The sequence below is a fragment of the Eptatretus burgeri genome, chromosome 16 (assembly GCF_056783735.1).
Source record: "Eptatretus burgeri isolate ZD-2024b chromosome 16, Ebu_testis_v1, whole genome shotgun sequence".
Lineage (NCBI taxonomy): Eukaryota > Metazoa > Chordata > Myxini > Myxiniformes > Myxinidae > Eptatretus > Eptatretus burgeri.
The window spans coordinates 15,637,067-15,654,686 of record NC_140976.1 but is presented as its reverse complement, the minus strand read 5'-3'; the positions used below and the strand labels follow the sequence as shown (position 1 = coordinate 15,654,686).

The following is a 17,620-nucleotide window of genomic DNA, read 5'->3' as shown; positions in this document are numbered from 1 at the left end:
AGTTAGCCGGGTACAAAAGCTTGCAAGCGCATTACCGTGATGAGTGATCAGATGTCTGCCAGGCAAGAGATTGGGTGTTGCATATCTGCCTTTCCTCGCCGGAAGATTCGTCTACTGGTTTTCACGTTTGAATGGCATTTATATTCGTTTCCATCACGAGTGTTTAACATTTTTTGTTATATTGACTGTTGTGTTAATTTGTGATTGGAATGAAAATAGAGAGTGAGTTTATAAGAAGACGGAGGAAATTGTAAAAGGAAAAGGCAGGGTTTCCCTGATCGGAATGGAAGGCTGTGACGTTCATTCGTCCCTCTTGGGCAATTAATAGCTGGAGAATTCTTCTTCAGTGGTCTCACAAAAGGTTGATTGCGATCTAGAGCGCCATCATTGTCATGTTAAAATATGTAAATATTCCCAAGATCAGGGGTTTTCCGGAACCGGGTGCAACCGGAAAAAGAGGAGAGGGTTGTTCGGTCGCGGGTGGAATAAAGGATCAACTCGGACATCTTTTCCTTCCATGCTAAAGATCCGCCTGCTTGGCATTTTCAGTGCGAACAACCGCCATTTGTTAGTGTCGATCAGACGCATTCCACTCTGGTGATCTCGTGTGCTGAAAAGGGAAACCCTTATCGTGGAGTGTCGCTGGTCACGATTCTTTCCTTGATATTGGTACCTTTGTGTGGCTCGTGTGTGAAGAGCTCTTCTTTGGCTTTGTGGTACCTTGCACATCTCGCATTTATGTAGCTCATCTGAAGAGTCGGAAGTCAAATTCTCCTTGGATCCTTCATCAACATTCCTGACTTTGGCCCTGCCGTGTTCCATTGGGCTGTTCAGCTAAGTACCTCGGCAACTTAACGTATTCCCTTGTGGCATTTGAATTCCTTTCAGATGTATTCCCGTCACTTATACGTTCAAGACTCCGACCGCTGGCCAACACTGATGCAGTGGCCCCGTTACTCATTTTGCTAACCTCGGAAGGATGACTGCTTGAGTCAACCCACCTGGTGTTAATTCAACAGCAGAAGAGGGGCTTGAACCCAAGACTCGAAGATCTTAAACCATCTATCCATTGGGACCATACTCTGTGCAGAGCGTTGGTGCTGCCTAAGCAGTCTCCTTGGCTATTGGGCACAATCCTGGATGGGTCACCACTCCGACAGTATACCAGTGTGCTGGTACTCATTTTGCCGACCTCCGAAGGATGACAGGCCGAGTTAACCCCACCTGGTATTAATTCAACAGCTGAGCGGGATTTGAACTCAGGACCCGAGGATCCAAAGCCCGCCACCCTAACCATTAAGCCAACACCAGGTATAAGTTTAAGTTTAAAAAGGACATAACTGAAAAATTGACGAAATGGTCTGAAACTCGAACTTGTTCTGCTACCTATCATAATAAAGCCAAACACAGTTTCAGTTTAATATGTTAAAGCATGTGGGGGGAAAAAAAAAATCTGAAAAACCACAGGTGGGACAGACAGCAAACCCTCTCGTCCCCTCCATTGAAACCGGAAGGGGACTGATAACCCAGCAACATCAACGAATATTTAATTTCATTTCAGGTAACACTTATGCCGCCTCTTAGCCACTCCACAGTACAGTACATTTCTTTATGCACAACGCAAAGTAGTTTGTGTGCCGTGTTGGTGGAGGTGAAGGCCGAGGCGCCGGATACAAGAATGGACCGATGCTGTCAGCGACTTAAGTGTGGGTTGAGGCCACCCAAAGCAGGTAGTGCTATTAATAAAGTGACTATGCAAATGGGGGAGACAAATTGTGGTGTTACTGTACCATAATTAGCCTGTCTGCCTTGCAGCGGGAGAAGGTGTTTTGAAATTGCTCCATTCAGTTTGTCCAGGTGATGACAGCTCAAATGGGAAAAAAAAGTTATCAAATTTTCAGCAAGCCCTTCTTATGAGGATATGGAGAACACTAATAAATTATACGGTCGTTTGTTTTTGTCAAGTTTAGTTTGAGTCGAAAGTGGATGCAGATGGGCTTTGGATTTTGGAGATGCTTTCTAGTTATTGTTTGTTTTGAGGTGATTAGATACGACATCACAACACCTATTATTTCAGGTCAAAGTAAAGGACCCTTGGCCCCGCTATTCACAGGAGTTCCTGGAAAATGCAGTGAATGTTGAATCCACAAATGTTGGGGCATTGTTTCAATGGGAAAAAGGGGGAAAGGTTTGCGGCAGTTCGTGATTCAACAGGGAAAAATCAAAAATCTCGTGAAAGAAAAACCCACGAAAAAAAACCCCACGAATATGCAAAGCACATGGCTGCAAATGTAGAAGCAGGTCGAATTTTATGAACCGCGAATATGCGGGGTACGTGGATAGCAGGGTCCGACAGTACTGTAATATTGTTGAAATCCTTGGCCATAAAAACAAGGATAGACATAAAATTCAATTGCAGTCGTTCCCATTTGGAATTCTAGTTTACTGTGGTTTTATAAGACGAGACATGACATCACTTAATGGAAATTATAACAGCATTGAATTCAGGTCAGGTATGGGAGCATGCGCCAGAGCAGCGTGTCGCTGCGTCCACTTTCTGCCGGTACTCCAGGGGCCTCCGTCTGGCCATCCCCCAGACAGATGCCTGGCCCATCCCCATCTCCTTGAGATGCTGATCAACCTGCTGCAACTACGAGGCACGTGGTCGGCCCATTGGCTTCCACTACTCACGAGACTTCCCTCGCTGAGAGAATCTGGTGAGCAGGATCAGCATCAGGAAAACGAGCCACATGTCCATCCAGCCGCAGGTAACAAATCTCATTTGAGTCTCAGCAACCGCTCGTTGCACACAAAGTCCAACCAGCGACAGCCAAGGATTCTCCAAAGAGACCTAGTACCAAAGGAATTAAGTCTCAGAGTCCAAGTCTCATCTGTATAGCAAGACTAGAAGCACCAAGGACCTGAAGACTCGGGCTTGTACGGGAAGCGACACTCCCCATTAACCAGTGATTCCATGACTCCCCATTCCTGACCCAGACATCTGTTGACCTCTGGCTCACAGCCAACAGAGACATGAATATCACTGCCAAGGTAAGTGAATCTCTTCATGATCTCAACATCTTCACCACAAACAGGTATAGACAGGATAGCAGCAGTCAAGATGTCATTGAAAGCCTGGATCTTACTTTTGACACAGGAACCCCAGAATCCCAGCGGCTCCGACTCCTCATTCAGCACCTCGAGGGCCCCCAAAAGGATATCTGGAGTCTCCGCAAAGATGACTGCATCATCTGCTAAATCAAGGTCAGAGATCTTGACATTCCCAAACGCTGTACCACAGCTTGATCTCTCTGACATCCTCCCCAGAATCCAGTCCATACAAGTGCTGAAAAGTGTGGGGGCAAGTACACACCCCTGACGAACTCCAGTAACAATTGGAAATAAGTCTGAGATGGAACCATTGAATTCCTCGATCTCAAAACTATCGACTTAGTCACTTAAAAATCTCACCAAAGCATTGTTTAATCTAATTTTACCATTTTCCTTGTTTTATAAGGGAACTAGTGTGGATCGGCATGCTACGCTCACCTCTCCACACATCGTTGCAGAGGTTGACGTCACAGATTTGCTTTGTTGTCATGATTTAAACCAATCATAATATAAACATTTATTTTGTAATATTAATGATATATTTATTTGTAATATAAAAAGGTCCAAGTGGTCTAAATGGTCAAGGGTCTAAGCTGTCCAAATGGTGTTGAGGTTTGCGGGGTCTTGTGGGTCCTTGTTGCCTTAATGGTTTTAAAGGGACTTCAACGGTCAAAGGGGTCTCAGCAGTCCAAAGGGTTGAAAGGTACATTCCAATAGTATGTAATTAATCGACATATGTGTGTGACGTCAGGGTGTCACCGACACTCAAACAGTACGTAATTAATAGACATAGTCACACAGCTTCACCGTAAAAGGAACATTCCAATAGTACGTAATTTATAGACGTTTCTGGAATCTGCAAATGACGTTCAAACAGGACGTGGTTAATAGGCATATCGTCTTCATGGACCGAAGGATGGCTTGACCGCCGAACGTATAGTGCTTTTTACATATATATATATATATATATATATATATATATATATATATATATATATATATATATATATATATATATATATATATATATATATATATATATATATATAGTTATGATTGTGGGGGTAGATGGAAGAATCTAATAGGGAATACAGCATTGTGTGGAGTTGCTTGGTCCGTGGGCATGTAAGAGGCATCTCGATGTGAGCAAGTGCGAAACCTGTGAGCTTAAGTGTTACATGTCACCACACGAGGGGTAGTGCGGTGTTAATTAGCCTCGGGAGTAAGAATAAGTTCCCCAGTATGTGATTCCTCTCTGTGATTTTTTCCCTTTGTTTTTATATTTCAAGATCAGCAAAAAGGTGGGGAACACATCCCTGAAACTAGAACGGGCACTCATAGAGCACATACCTTCGCCGCCACTACTTTTTTTGTTCTTGGTAGGAGTGTGGGGAACTGGTTTGATGCTGGTTTCATGCAAATCGAATAAGAATTGACTGAGTTATGCCGAAAACCGCATATTTTTCAAGGGCGTGACCCCCCCCCTGACATTTTACCCCAACCGGTGACGTGTTATGACGTCATTGTGTCACAGGATTGGGCATTAAATTCTGAACATTTTGGTGATGGGTTCATGTAAAGCGGACAAGAATTGACCGCGTTATGACAAAAACCGCATATTTTTCAAGGTCGTGACCCCCCTGACCTTTGACCCCTAACCGGTAACAAGAGTATGGGCGTCATTGTGTCATATTGCATATCACAAGATGAGGCGTTGAATTCTGAACATTTTGGCGTTAGTTGCATGCAAATTGAATAAAAATTGACCGTGTTATCGTAAAAAGACGATTTTGACCTTTGTGACCTTGACCTTTGACCCGAACGATCCCAAAATCTAATCGAATGCTTCCTGGCTAATAACCAATCATCCCACCAAATTTCATGCAATTCGGTTTAATACTTTTTGAGTTATACGAATCACAAGATTACAAATAAATAAATAAATAAATACACGCCGACCAAAACAACCTTTCGCAGAATGCGAAGGGAATAAGCAAACGTGCCAGCGGGCAGAAAGCCCCACCTTCAAAGGTTGACAAGTGAAGTCACGCCCCCAAGGGGCAATTGATGGGCATGACGTCAGAAACCCCGCCTTCCCGGGTTTGGTGCGAGCAGGCCACGCCCCAGAGGCGGAGGATATATATCGGCGTGATCGAAGTCAGAGGAAGGTTGGTTGCGTGTTGTGGGAGGTTTCCTACAAAATAGGACAGAGGAGAGCGAGCGAGAGGAAAAGGGTGGCTTGCATGCTTTTGGTGGAGTGCCATGATCAGAGTCGATGCACGAGACGCATTGTTTGGAGAGGTGAGAGCGGAGGGTGAGCGCACACCGAGGAGGACGACACGGCCATTGAATTTGTGTTGAGGCGGTTTTGCTCGCGTGAAGTAAAACGCTGGCCTTTTGCTCTTGGTCGGGTCGGTGAGGACGATTGGAGCACATAAAGCCATTACACTGGGGCTTTGAGCCTTGATGTGGAGTGCCACTCGCGGAATGCCTGGCGTGTGTTAGTCCCACTACGAGAGAAGCGCCATTTGCGCGCGTCTGCCTGTGCGGATAGAAGCGCCTCAATTCCAGTTCCACAAGGATCAGCTCTGGGCCAAGCTAAGTACAGGAATAGTTAAAAGGGAAGGTTTTTCTTTTCATTTAGTGTTCCCTTTGTCTGCATTTGAGTCTGTGCGAGAGGCGCCTCAACTGTCAGATTTATTTACTTTATTATTACCTTTTGAATTATTGTCTGTTATAAATATTCATTTATTTTCATTAAATGTATTCCTTTTAAGAAACTGTAGCCTTGTGCTGTTCTGGTGTGGCGCCCCTGTGCTGTGCTTCTGGGTGGATAGTCTCTCCGCCATTACGCCCCGTTAACACGCGCGCATTAATCTCCGAGTCTCGGTTATAGCCTTCAAGGGAGAAGCTTTGCCATCCGTCCAGGTACGGTTTAAAACCCCGCTGGACACGACAACACATGAAGAGATTATGTCACAGTTATCAAATATCTTTGGAGCATGACCTTTTTATTTTTTCAATCCTTAAGCCCACATGTTGCTTTGGTTGAAAAAAAAAGAAAAAAAAATGGTGATTTTGTCCATCATGTAACAACCCTGTCATTTTTAACCTCCGCCATCGAAGATGGATGGAGGTTACTGTTTTCACCCGTCTGTTTGTTTGTTTGTGAACAGTATTACGGAAAAACTCCTGGATGGATTTCGATGAAACTTGGTGGGGGGATTAGATATGGTCCAAGGATCATGCCATTAGATTTTGGACTTGGTCCAAAGTCCAATATGGCGGTCATTTTGAAAAGATATTTGAATTTTTGTTTTTGCATTTTTACATGTTTTAAGTGATTTCCAACCAAAAAAAAAAATTTTAGAGAAAAAAAAAAAAAAACAACAAAATTTTGCAACTTTTTTTCAAAAAAATCTCAATTTTATTTGAAAAATATTTGAATTTTTTTTTTTGCATTTCTACATGTTTTAAATGATTTCCAACCCCCCCCCAAAAAAAAATTGTTTGAGAGAAAAAAACCCAGAAATTTTGTACCTTTTTTTTTCAAATAAATTTCGATTTTTATTTTTTGGCATTTCTACATGCACGTCGATCTAGTTTAGTTTATTCAATCGTGGTTCAGTAGTCTGATCCGTTTTGACCTACAATGAATAGGATATCAGGTTCACTTAAGTGACCCAGCAGTATTGGCAGCGGAGGTTATGCACTCTACCGAGTGCTCCCCCTCGAGTTGTCCATGCAGCAACATCACTAATTTGCACCCATCTCGATATTTGCAAATGTTCGTCCTTGCAGAACGGTGGAGAGATGTGTAATTTTAAAGTGACTTGCAAACAACTTTTCACATTTCTGAAAGAACAAGAGCCAATTGTCGATGATTCAATAATCTGGACGTTGGTCAAGCATGCTGCAAGACCCTTAACACATGGGAAGCGTTTTAGTTGCAAAAAGAAAAAAGTTCAATTAAACAGAACAAAGTGCATCATCTTTTCGTATGCAGCACAAGGCTGCGAGGTGGCATCATTGGTTGACAGCACAGATGTGCCGTTGATGCCTTCAAGGTTAGAACAGGAATTTGTAATTTGGTCAGGGTGCCGGTGATAGCTCACCTACTCTTCGCGAAGGACACCGTGGGATCTTTAATATCCACCAACAAATGCTGGTAGACGGGATGCCCAGTTTAACGTCCAACCGAGGGACGGTGCACACACGCTGATGAATCACCCTGCCTGTGAAACACCAGGATGACAGTTTACAGCTGGGTCGGGATTCAAACAGAGACGAGACAGCCTCGAGGTGAGTGTTCGTGCCTCAGAGTCTAAGTCATCCTGCCAGCATAAAGCAATGTGTATATTCCTTTCCATCATCAGTAGCTCGACTTGTAGGTCAGAAGATTAATAAATAAATAAAAACGTCCTTACCTCCTCCGCCATGTCAAGCAATGCTTTGTTGCTACTCTCCCATCGGTTTCGCCAAACACTCGTTTCCTTCTCCAGCTTTTTGATTTTCTTTGTCATCTGATTGATTACAAAGAGCATTTTGGCAACCTTTGATCTTCGCAAAACAAATATAACTTACTGCTGCTGTAAAGGGTTCAACAGGTCAGAGCAGGGATCTTAGATTCTGGAACTTTGGGTGGTACCGTCCTTTTTAGGTCCATTGGAAATTTCCTCGAGACATTTAAGAGCTGACCAGAAAAAGCCCTCCCCCACCATAATTCTCCTTAGAATAAATTTGTTTTTTCAAAGCTTAGAATCCAAATCTTTCATGGTGCTCCCCTTGGATGGATTTGAACTCGACCTATAAGATGTCAATCCAATGATCTCACTGATTGGCCCCGTGAATCATTTACTGCAAATTACCATACCTTTTCCATTTCTTGACGAAAAGTGTTGAAAACTTCATTGCTTTTGGACAAAGTGCTCTGGAATTCTTCAAACTTCTCGGTGTACAAAGAGAGCTGCGGTAAATAATGAGGTCATTGGAGTGGTCACCTTGTGCCTTCAAAATGTCAAAACGAGACCTACGGCTAAAAAGGCACCTACTTGTTGCTTTAGCTGGACTTCTTGCTGCTTCATGAGTTCACATTTTCTTTGACTGGCCACAACCTCTTTCAGCATCTGCGTGACAAGCACAGATAACACGTCTTAAGGATCTCGCGACTTTGGAATGGGCGAGCGTGTGGCCTCACCGACAATCTGGAATCACCACTTACCACCTCCTTTTCCTTGCCGTGCTGTTCCGTTTTCGCCTTGAGAAGGTCCGTGGCTTGCTGCAGCTTTGCGTCCATGAGCTGCTGCTGCAAGTCCTTGTGTCGGAACACCTTATCAACATGCTGGGGTCAGAAAAGGAGAGGGAAGCAGATATCCTATGTGTTCATCTCATCCATTCCCAAAGGTTGTGTAGGCGAGCGTGCAAATGCACAGAACTACTTTATTACAGATCATTCCTTTTGATCTACTGTCATCTATATACCCCAGCAAGCCTCTGCATTGCCAAATGCTCAGTCTTGTTGATTTCAAGTTGGAATGACAGCCAACCTGAAAGCAAACAACTTGAACCAGCATTGCCGAGAGAGATTCAAAAGAACTGCTTGTGTAAATTATTGGAGTTATTTTCTGCTTTCTCTTCCCTCAGAGCACCCGATCTTGGACAAATGCATTTTACTGCTACCTCAGATGTTTGTAAACTATAATGAATCACTCGTACTATGATTAAAGTATATAATTGACCCAGATCCCTTTGCCTTTTCTCTTTCCCCTTCCAACTTTTGTTTGCCTCTGGAATGTTTCTCTTGCCATGTCTTCCAACATGCTACTTTCATTTGTGAAAGATAGAGTACATTTCCTGTTCTTATTTGAATGATTTTGTATCCATCTTGTCCACCTTGTGCATCCTCTCCCGTTTGTCCACCTCCCTCTGTCTTGGCCTTCGGCTCTGCTGTTAGAATTTCCTCCGTTTATCTGCTGTTCCTTTTTTTCCTGATGCATCCCGATTCGTTCAGTGTACTTGTACTAAGCTCTTCCACGAGCCTCGTCGATGTATACAAAAAAAAAAATCCTTGATCTGTACACTTTACATACAGATGATAGTTGTGTACACGCGCATGCACACGCTTTTAATCCTCAACCCCTGCACTCTTTTACCTTGACCTTTTGTTACTTGGAGAGTTTAAGAATGAAAATAATTGGGATATACAGTATATGTGAGGTCCTGCCCATCTATCTGTTCCCTTCCTCAACAAGGTCGATACTCGCCTCCTCTCGCAGCTCATACTGCTCCACGATGTTCTTGAGCTTCTCGGCCAAATCGATGTTCTCCTGCTTCAGTTTGGTGTTTCGCTCGTTGTGCTGGACCATCTGTGCCTGGATCTCTGCCAACGTGGTCTGGAAGTTAGCCGTCACCTCTCGGCGCTTCTCCTCCTCCTCACGTGCTCTCACAACATTCTCCTCCTAGTGACGGTGCAGAGACATGAATGGCCTCATCTCCAACTTTACTCCATTTTATCCTTGGAAAAGTTATCTGACATGTCTTTATAAATGTAAAACAGTTGTCCATGTGTAGGGTTTTTGTAATTGGGGTGGGGAGGGGGGCGGGGCAATTAAAATAAAAACTAAAAAGAGTTCATCAAACACCTTACCCAATGCAGTATCGAGAAAAAAGGACATGGGAAGGGTCTTTTTCAACTCTTGCTTTGCATTTACGAGCTCAACCTATATTAACTTTGTTCAAGAACTTCAAATAATAGGCGCGATAGCAACCGAATAAAGCCAATGGATCAAACGGAGCAGCACAGAGCTGGACCTTCTGCCAACACTTCTTGGAGAAACTGACGATTTTGGAACGATCTTTGAGAAAACTATGCATTTACACAAAAATGTTTTCAACAAAGTTAGCTCTGTGGTTGCATTGCCACCACCGTCATTTTTGTCTGAATGTCACCGTTACTCCGCCCTCAGAACATGCAGCAAATTTGATTGGTTGAGACAGCGTAAACCCCCCCCCCCCCACTCCCGCAACTACAGTACTGCGACACTGAAGGCTTTTGGGAGTGCAAACAAGGCGATTTGTGTTGCACATTGTTCAAATATTTAATTAAATTTAAATTTTGTTTCATGTTTTAAAGGCTGTCCGAAAACAAACAAACATTTATTCAGAAGTTCACTGCCGATGAAGCATTGGCCATTTACACAATCCTATTTAACATGTTACATATTAGTTCTTCGTGCCCGTTTGTGTCCTTTATTATGTCCCTAAAAACAGTAAGTTTCCTGTTTGGAATGATTTTCAAACTTGTTTAACTACCAGATTAAAGTAAGTGCGCATGCACACTCAGGATGAGATTCCATACAATTTACCAAATTCAGAGCCAAGATACTGGCTAAGCTGCAGGTTTATGTTCCGATTAATGTTCCATTGTTAAAAATATAAAATTCAATTGAAATCAAGTCGTTCCTCAATCATCGGCTGATGTCTGTCAGCAGACAGACAGAGTGAACCAAATGCTTAACCCCGCTATGGGCTACAGAACTGGCAGAAAGGCTGAGCACCCGAGACGTACGCCCACTCACCTCCAAGCTGTCTAGTCTGGGTTTGAATACCGACCTTGCTATAAACTGTCATCGCAGTGTTTCACAGACAGAGTGATTAATCATGGTGTCCCTCAGATGGACATTAAATGGGGAATCCTGTCTGCCAACATTAGTTGGTGGACGTTAAAACATCCCAAGGTGTCCTTCGTGAAGAGCAGGCAAGCTATCACTGGCAACAAGGTCAAATTACAAATTCTTGCCCCAACGTATAGACGGCACTGCATCAGCAGCACAACCACACCCTCAGAGAATGACGCTATGCCACATCCTTGTGCTACATACGAAAAAAGACAGAAGAAGGAAGACAGAAGGAAGCAGCTTCATCATATGTGGTCTCAGGAGGAGTTTTCCAAGTTTCAACAAGGAATGATAATAAATCAACTGCCACAGAGTTGGCACGTCCATAAAGACAACTTCAATCATGCTCACAAAGCCCATAAATCATGGTGAACGTAATCATCAAGTACAACACTGCAGGGAATCAAAACTGTGGTCAAATCCTCCATGATGCTGACAAAATAGTTTGGCAAGTCATTTGGATGTCGAGCAAGAACCAGCACAGTTCGAGTCGAGCATTCCGTGCAATAACATGGGCGAGCAGCTGCACTCGGGCCTTCCATCGTTTTGACCGTGATGCATGGAGTTATCCGGTGTGCAACAAATGGGTATCCTATGTCTTCGGGATGTGGAAATAGGTTTTCTGGAGCAATGAGAGTCCACAAACATATTGTTCCAGCGTGATAGAGAAGTCTGTGGGTCACATCGAAACAATTGAGCTCAATAACGACTAAATTTGAAGGAGATAGAGGATGCATTATGCAAGAAATGATGGAAGAATCCGTCTCAAAATGTAGCTCAGTGATTGTTGAAGTAAGAGTCCAGGCCGTGATGCAAGGGGGGAAGGGGGGGTCCGATAACAGACCGAATGTCCACAGACCGAGAAATGTTATTCATTTTGGGGAGAAAAAAAAAATCCCATACGAGCTGGAGTATTGAATGCGCTGCTTTATCACCAAGCAGGCCCCGACAAATCCACTGGACTTCCATCGGAAAACGTTTTCAAGGTTGACCGGAACATGTTCACACTCAAAGTGCAGGTGAAGTATGTTGCGAATTGCGATTAATTGGGGATGACTCGTGCAAATGTGTCATTTGAAAGAAGAATGAGAACATGACTTATTCCTAAGCCTCCCTGACAGCCTTAAGCTTGTTGTTTTCATTTATATAATTATGCCAATAAAAGATTGGTGCAATGTGTAATTGCTAGATTGCAGAATCAGCCCAATTCAACCACCATACCCCCCCCCACCTCATTAGAAACAGGACAAGATGGAGTCAGATTAACCGTGGAGTGTTAGCGCTGCAAGTCAAGTAATTGCTGGAGTACCAACACAATTTTATTGACTGCTACTCAAAGACTATGATTGCTTTCATAGCTAAAAGCAATTTTTTTTTTCATCAAAATTTTCTTAAAAGGCACCTTGAGCGTGCGGTTGTGCCGCTGCAGCTCACGACAGAGGCTCTCCAACTTGCTCCGAGCCAAGACGGCACGGCTGTGCTCGGTCTGCAGATGGTCTCTTTCCTTCACCAACTGTGCCTGTCGCTTCTCCAAAGCTTTTAGTTGTTTCTGCGTCGTGCGATGTTCCTCCAACTGAAACGGGAAGGGGCTGCAGTCACTGCAAATGAATCCCAGCACTGCCTGGCAGGATGGCCTCGAGATACGCACACTCGCCTCTAAGCTGTCTAACTTGGGTTTGAATCCTGATCCAGGTACGAATTGTCATCTGGTGTTTCGCAAGCAGGGTGATTCATCAATGCATGTGTTGTCCCTTGGATGGACATTAAACTGGGTGTCCTGTCTCCTGGCATTAGTTGGTGGGCGTTAAAGATCCCATGGTGTCCTTCGCGCAGATGAAGGGAGCTATCACCGGTACCCTCAAAAAATTACAAATTCCTGCCCTAACCTCCCGAGGGCACTGCATCAATGGCACGTCCCTGCTCTCAGCCAATGACGAATGCGACCTCGCAGCCTTTTTCTGCATCCGAAAGAAAAAGAATCCCAGCACTTTACACCATCTTATGATTTTTAAAAGCCAAACCAACCCAAGCATCACAGCTCTCACCCAAGAGGACTAGATACTTCAAAATGTTCAACACCAATCAAAAGCACCTTTGGTATCACAGCCAGGAAGGCAACCAACCAAACGTGGCAAATCTGAAGCCAAATTCTCAATTCTACCTCAAATGAGTTTTTCGTTCTTCTCGGGGGGGGGGGGGGGAGGCTTTTAACAGTTTGAAGTATTAAAATGATAAGCCAGGCAACCTCGACCGCATGCATGTTAGCAAACAATTTCAAACAGCGTTATAACACATTATTCAAAACAGCATCACCGTGCACCTCGGTGATGTCACAATTGACAAGCACAAACATTAGTCATAAGCGTTTTCCCCGAGCAGTTTGGAAGGACGTCATTTCTCCAGCACACGTCCTGTTCATGCCAACGTCAAGGGGGAAAAAAAAATGAGGTCTATCCTCCCCCTCCCCCCCCAAAAAAGGTCATTCAAAACCTTCTCAAAATGGCGCCGCACAATGGCATGCAATGTGCACATGTGGACTGACCAGCTGTGTATACTTGGTACAGAGCGCTGCCAGCTTTTCCTCGGGCATGCTGAGCACGTTGAGAGCTTGCATAAGCAGCGTCACTTCCTTGCCTGCTTGAGGGAGTGACGAGAAGCATAGTATAAGGCGTAAAGCAAAACAAGACGGTGAAACCATGTCAAGGTGTGGAGACGAGGGGTCGTGCACACCCAGCATAAATGGAGTTCTGAGCCGGTACGGGCAATCGCGACCAAAGATGACAGACCATCGGAGACCGTTGCTTTAACTACTTACCGAGACCTTTGTTTTTCTTCTTCTCTGAAGTCGATACCGGTTGGTGTGCCTCGTTCTGAATCATGCCGATCGGGTTGTCTCCGATACAGTCTCCTTGCTGTGTGGCTGCACATTCAATAATCTTTTTAACTAAATGGCTGCTGCTTCAAACCCCTCCCCAGGAGGACCTTGGTTCATGTAACATGTAACTTCAACATCGTAAAGTTCAAAATGTTTTACGAGAAAACCACATTGCAGCAAACACTTCAATCTCATTGAATGCAGATGACAGGAGCAGATTTTCAACGGCGCAAGAATCTAGCGACCTTTTACCTGGTGAAGTTGTACTGCTCATGGTCTCTGCTCCATTGCTGACAACCTCTTCGTCCTTGTCGTCCATTTCCGGCTTGGTTTTGGACTTCTTGCCTGCCGTGACCGTCACAAGGAGCTCGTGGTTCTCTTCGTCAACAGGGGGCACGTGCACTTCATCGTTCGTCATTTCCTTCATGCTCGTCTCCACAGTTGGCGCTGCAGGCGCGATCTCAGTGATCGGCTCGGAATCAGTCTAAACAAACACGGCAACGTTTTCTATAAAGTTATTAAAGCACCAAAATTGTATGTTTGTACTTACAGAGGTCTAAAGCATGAGGAAAACAAAATAATTGCTTTGGTTCATTGATTTGAACAAATTATTCTTAAACTTGTGCAATAATGGACAAAAAAAGCTGAGAACACGAGTTCCAAAATACAAAACATGTGGTTCAGGCAAATAGCGAGAGGATTCGGATCAATCTTATACCCTTCCTGGGGTAGAGGGGACTACCATTGTCACCGAAGCAGTTTCCTGGGCAAGCAAATACACTGAGTGGTTTGCCATTGCCTCCATGGCAGTAATAGTCGGGGCAGGAATTTGGAGTTTGTCTCTGGGTGCTGGTCCACCGACTTTGAGACACCACCTGTGGAAACTGAAGCAAGCAGGCAGGTACTGTCTTCAATTAAGGGTCCAACCGAAGGACCTCATGGACGCAGGTGAGGCACCAGGGAAAACTTTGCAGTTGTTTGCTGTTAAAATTTGGGACCATTGCACACCGGCACTGGGCAGTGGTCCATGATAATGTCCTGTGCAGATCTCTTCTGTCTCTCTCGTCTCAACTATCTGGGTCGGCCTGTTTGTATTCTCAACTGAACCCTTGGATTAGGAAACTTGGAACCCAGGTTCAATTTCCATTTAACATGTGTTTGTCCATTGTCTACTAATGTCCTCCACCGCAGATTATTCACCTCCCCCACCCCTCCCCCCCAAACACCCTCATTTACACTCCCCCCCCATCCCCGACGCATGCATAACAAGTAGATGACCCCTTACTCCTCCCACTAATACAATAATAGCTTCATCATGCTCTATGCAGTGCATTGGTTCTACCGTCATGTCATGGCAGGAATTTTAAATTTGGTCTTGTCAGTGATAGCTTGTCAGACCGGTGATAGCTCACCTACTCTTTGAGAAAGACACCGTGGGATCTTTAACATCCACCAACTAATGCCTGCAGACTGGACTCCCAGCTTTCACATCCAACCGAGGGATGGCACACACATTGATGAATCACCCGTCATGTGAAACACCAGGATGGCAGTTTATAGCTGGAATGAGATTCAAACCCAAGTGAGTGTGCATACCTCGAGACAGCTTAGAGGTGAGTGCGAGTACCTCAAGGGCCAAAGCCATCCTGCCTGTGCAGAGAGTTGGAGGTCGGGCGAGGGAAGAGAGTTCTTGGGATTATGGGGAGGAGGGGGAATTATTGTCGTCGGGGTGGGGGTTATTAGGGGGAGGGGGTTGAGGAGTTGATGAACAAAGAGGGAGTGGAGGAGTGGGGGTGGGGGGGGTTAGAGAGTTGTGAGAGAGGAGTTGGGCTATACACCACCCCCCCCCATACTTTGCTACAGCCCCACACTTTAATACAAACCTGCTTTGATCAGACACATGGCCCATGACATCCTCTTTGTAAAACTGAATTCATAATGTGGTTAAAAAAAAAAAAAAAAGCAGATTAAAAATAATTATGGCTGCAAGTCCACGGGCCCGATCACATTGAAATTTTTAACATACGTTCCCCATGACTACTACATTATACTTGTGAAGTTTTACGTCGATCGATGAAGCAGTTCAAGAGAAATAATTTTTTTCAGATTTACGTTTAAAATAATATGGCTGCCAAACCATGTGACCCATGATGTTTTTGTGAATACCACGGCATCCCCAAGACTTGTGGCACACGTGTGTGAAGTTTCCCCTCGATCTGTGAAGCCGTTCTGGAGAAGATGATTTTTTCAAGGTTTATTCTTCAAAAAAAAAAATGCCTGCCAGACCATGTGACCGATGAGGTTAATATTTACGCCCTGTATTCGCCAAGGCTAGTCGATTATGTGCATGAAGTTTCGCATGGATATAGTAAACCAAACCACATGACCGATGACATCATCAATTTAATTCTCTCCACCAATTTATCCCTGAATCACTCAATAATTTTCATACGGATCGGATAAAGCGTTTGCCGTAAGCAATTAAGACATCGTAAAGGAAACGTCGATGACGTCGTCATTATCAACACTTATTCCCCTTGGGAAGTACTCGACTTGTGCCAAGTTTCAATTTTTTCCATGGAGCAGTTTCAGAGATAGAGTCCAAAGTTTTTTTTTTTCATTTTTTCCAACATGGTTCCACATCACGTGACCGATGACGTCATAATTATCTTCTTTTGTTAATTTTTTTTAAAGCAATTTATTTGGCTGAGGTTACGATCCTGGTCAGGTTCTTCATCAACATTAATGACTCTTCCTCACTCCACCAGGCGAGTCGAGTGCACGTCTCTCTCTCTCTCTCTCTCTCTCTCTCTGGCAATCGCAACGGAATAAGCAACTGGTAACCTCCCGAGTCAACACGTCTTTCCTTGTTAGACGCCTAACTCTTTCTTCTCGTTCCGCGGCCTTGACCGGCTGCGACTCCTCGTGCTCGTGAACTTTTGTGCTCATTCTCTCAAATCAATCATGGGTCCTAAGCGTATGAGTGGTGCAGTAGATGCGTCTCCTCCGGTGCACGACTTCAGCACTCTCACCGGCGTCTTCTCCAGAAGAGTTCACTGGATTCTGACACATGATAGTCATTATCACATCAAAAGGAAATAAAATTTAACAGCACCTACTGTTGTTTGTATTATTTGGAAGCATTGTTAACGAAACTAATGTTGGGGACGAGTGTTCTTAAAAAACATTTTTAATTTTCACTTATGAATCACAAGCCACCGTGAACCTAAACCCCATTTTCCCAATGAAACAATTCCCCGACATTCGCACTAGTTTTCAAGAACGCATCCCCCACGAATGTCAGAGTTCTACTGCATTTATTTTTGTATGCAAAGTCAAGGCTCGTGCAAGCTTCCACAAGCCTCAACTCTGTACCAAATAAATAAACTCCTATAAATCCCCATATTGAACTGAAAAGTAGTTTCAAGTGCAATGGGAAATAAATAATAAATCAATAATGGAGGGAAGTCTCAGACTCTCTGGAAAATCCTCTATTTCTCTTTGCTGACGACTCCACCCTCTGCCGTACCATCTGTCATCCCTCAGACCGGCAAGCAGCAGCTTCTTCGCTCACTGCAGATCTGGATAAAATCACAAACTGGTCCAACACGTGGAACATGTCTTTCAAGCCAGACAAATCTCACACTTTCACTATGTCTCTTTGAAAGGACCGTTTACAAACCCCCCCCATCCACTTTCTCAACAATCCTCTGGAAGAAGTCTTTTCTTTCAAGCTTCTGGGTCTCACTATCTGCCATGACCTTTCCTGGGAAAGTCACATTTCCAACCTCGCCTCAAAAGCCAGTCGCCGACTGGGAATCCTCCGTCGTGCAAAGTCCTTCCTCGGCCCTCTTGAGCTCCTGACCACTTACAAAGCTTTTGTCCGTAGCCTGATGGAGTACTGCTCTCCCCTCTGGGCTGGTGCTCCTGCCTCCCACCTTTCTCGGCTTCACGCTGT

At 44.3% G+C, this 17,620-nt stretch overlaps 1 protein-coding gene across 3 annotated transcripts in view; it reads right to left on the bottom strand.

The window, feature by feature from the left end:
- Nucleotides 1-17,620, bottom strand: part of LOC147010593 (alpha-taxilin-like) — a 22,097-nt gene that overhangs the window by 1,665 nt on the left and 2,812 nt on the right. The window contains exons 1-10 of one of the 3 annotated variants that reach the window (XM_085859870.1): nucleotides 15,075-15,215; nucleotides 13,915-14,146; nucleotides 13,603-13,707; nucleotides 13,330-13,424; nucleotides 12,190-12,360; nucleotides 9,375-9,569; nucleotides 8,333-8,452; nucleotides 8,163-8,237; nucleotides 7,985-8,077; nucleotides 7,539-7,634 (exon numbers count right to left, since the gene is read on the bottom strand). In XM_085859870.1, coding sequence (XP_085715996.1) covers nucleotides 7,539-7,634; nucleotides 7,985-8,077; nucleotides 8,163-8,237; nucleotides 8,333-8,452; nucleotides 9,375-9,569; nucleotides 12,190-12,360; nucleotides 13,330-13,424; nucleotides 13,603-13,707; nucleotides 13,915-14,089 — 1,125 coding nt within the window. In that variant the 5' untranslated portion in view covers nucleotides 14,090-14,146; nucleotides 15,075-15,215. Of the gene's footprint in view, nucleotides 1-7,538; nucleotides 7,635-7,984; nucleotides 8,078-8,162; nucleotides 8,238-8,332; nucleotides 8,453-9,374; nucleotides 9,570-12,189; nucleotides 12,361-13,329; nucleotides 13,425-13,602; nucleotides 13,708-13,914; nucleotides 14,147-15,074; nucleotides 15,216-17,620 lie in introns of those variants that run through there. The other 2 variants (XM_085859867.1, XM_085859868.1) reach the window with 2 other exon arrangements.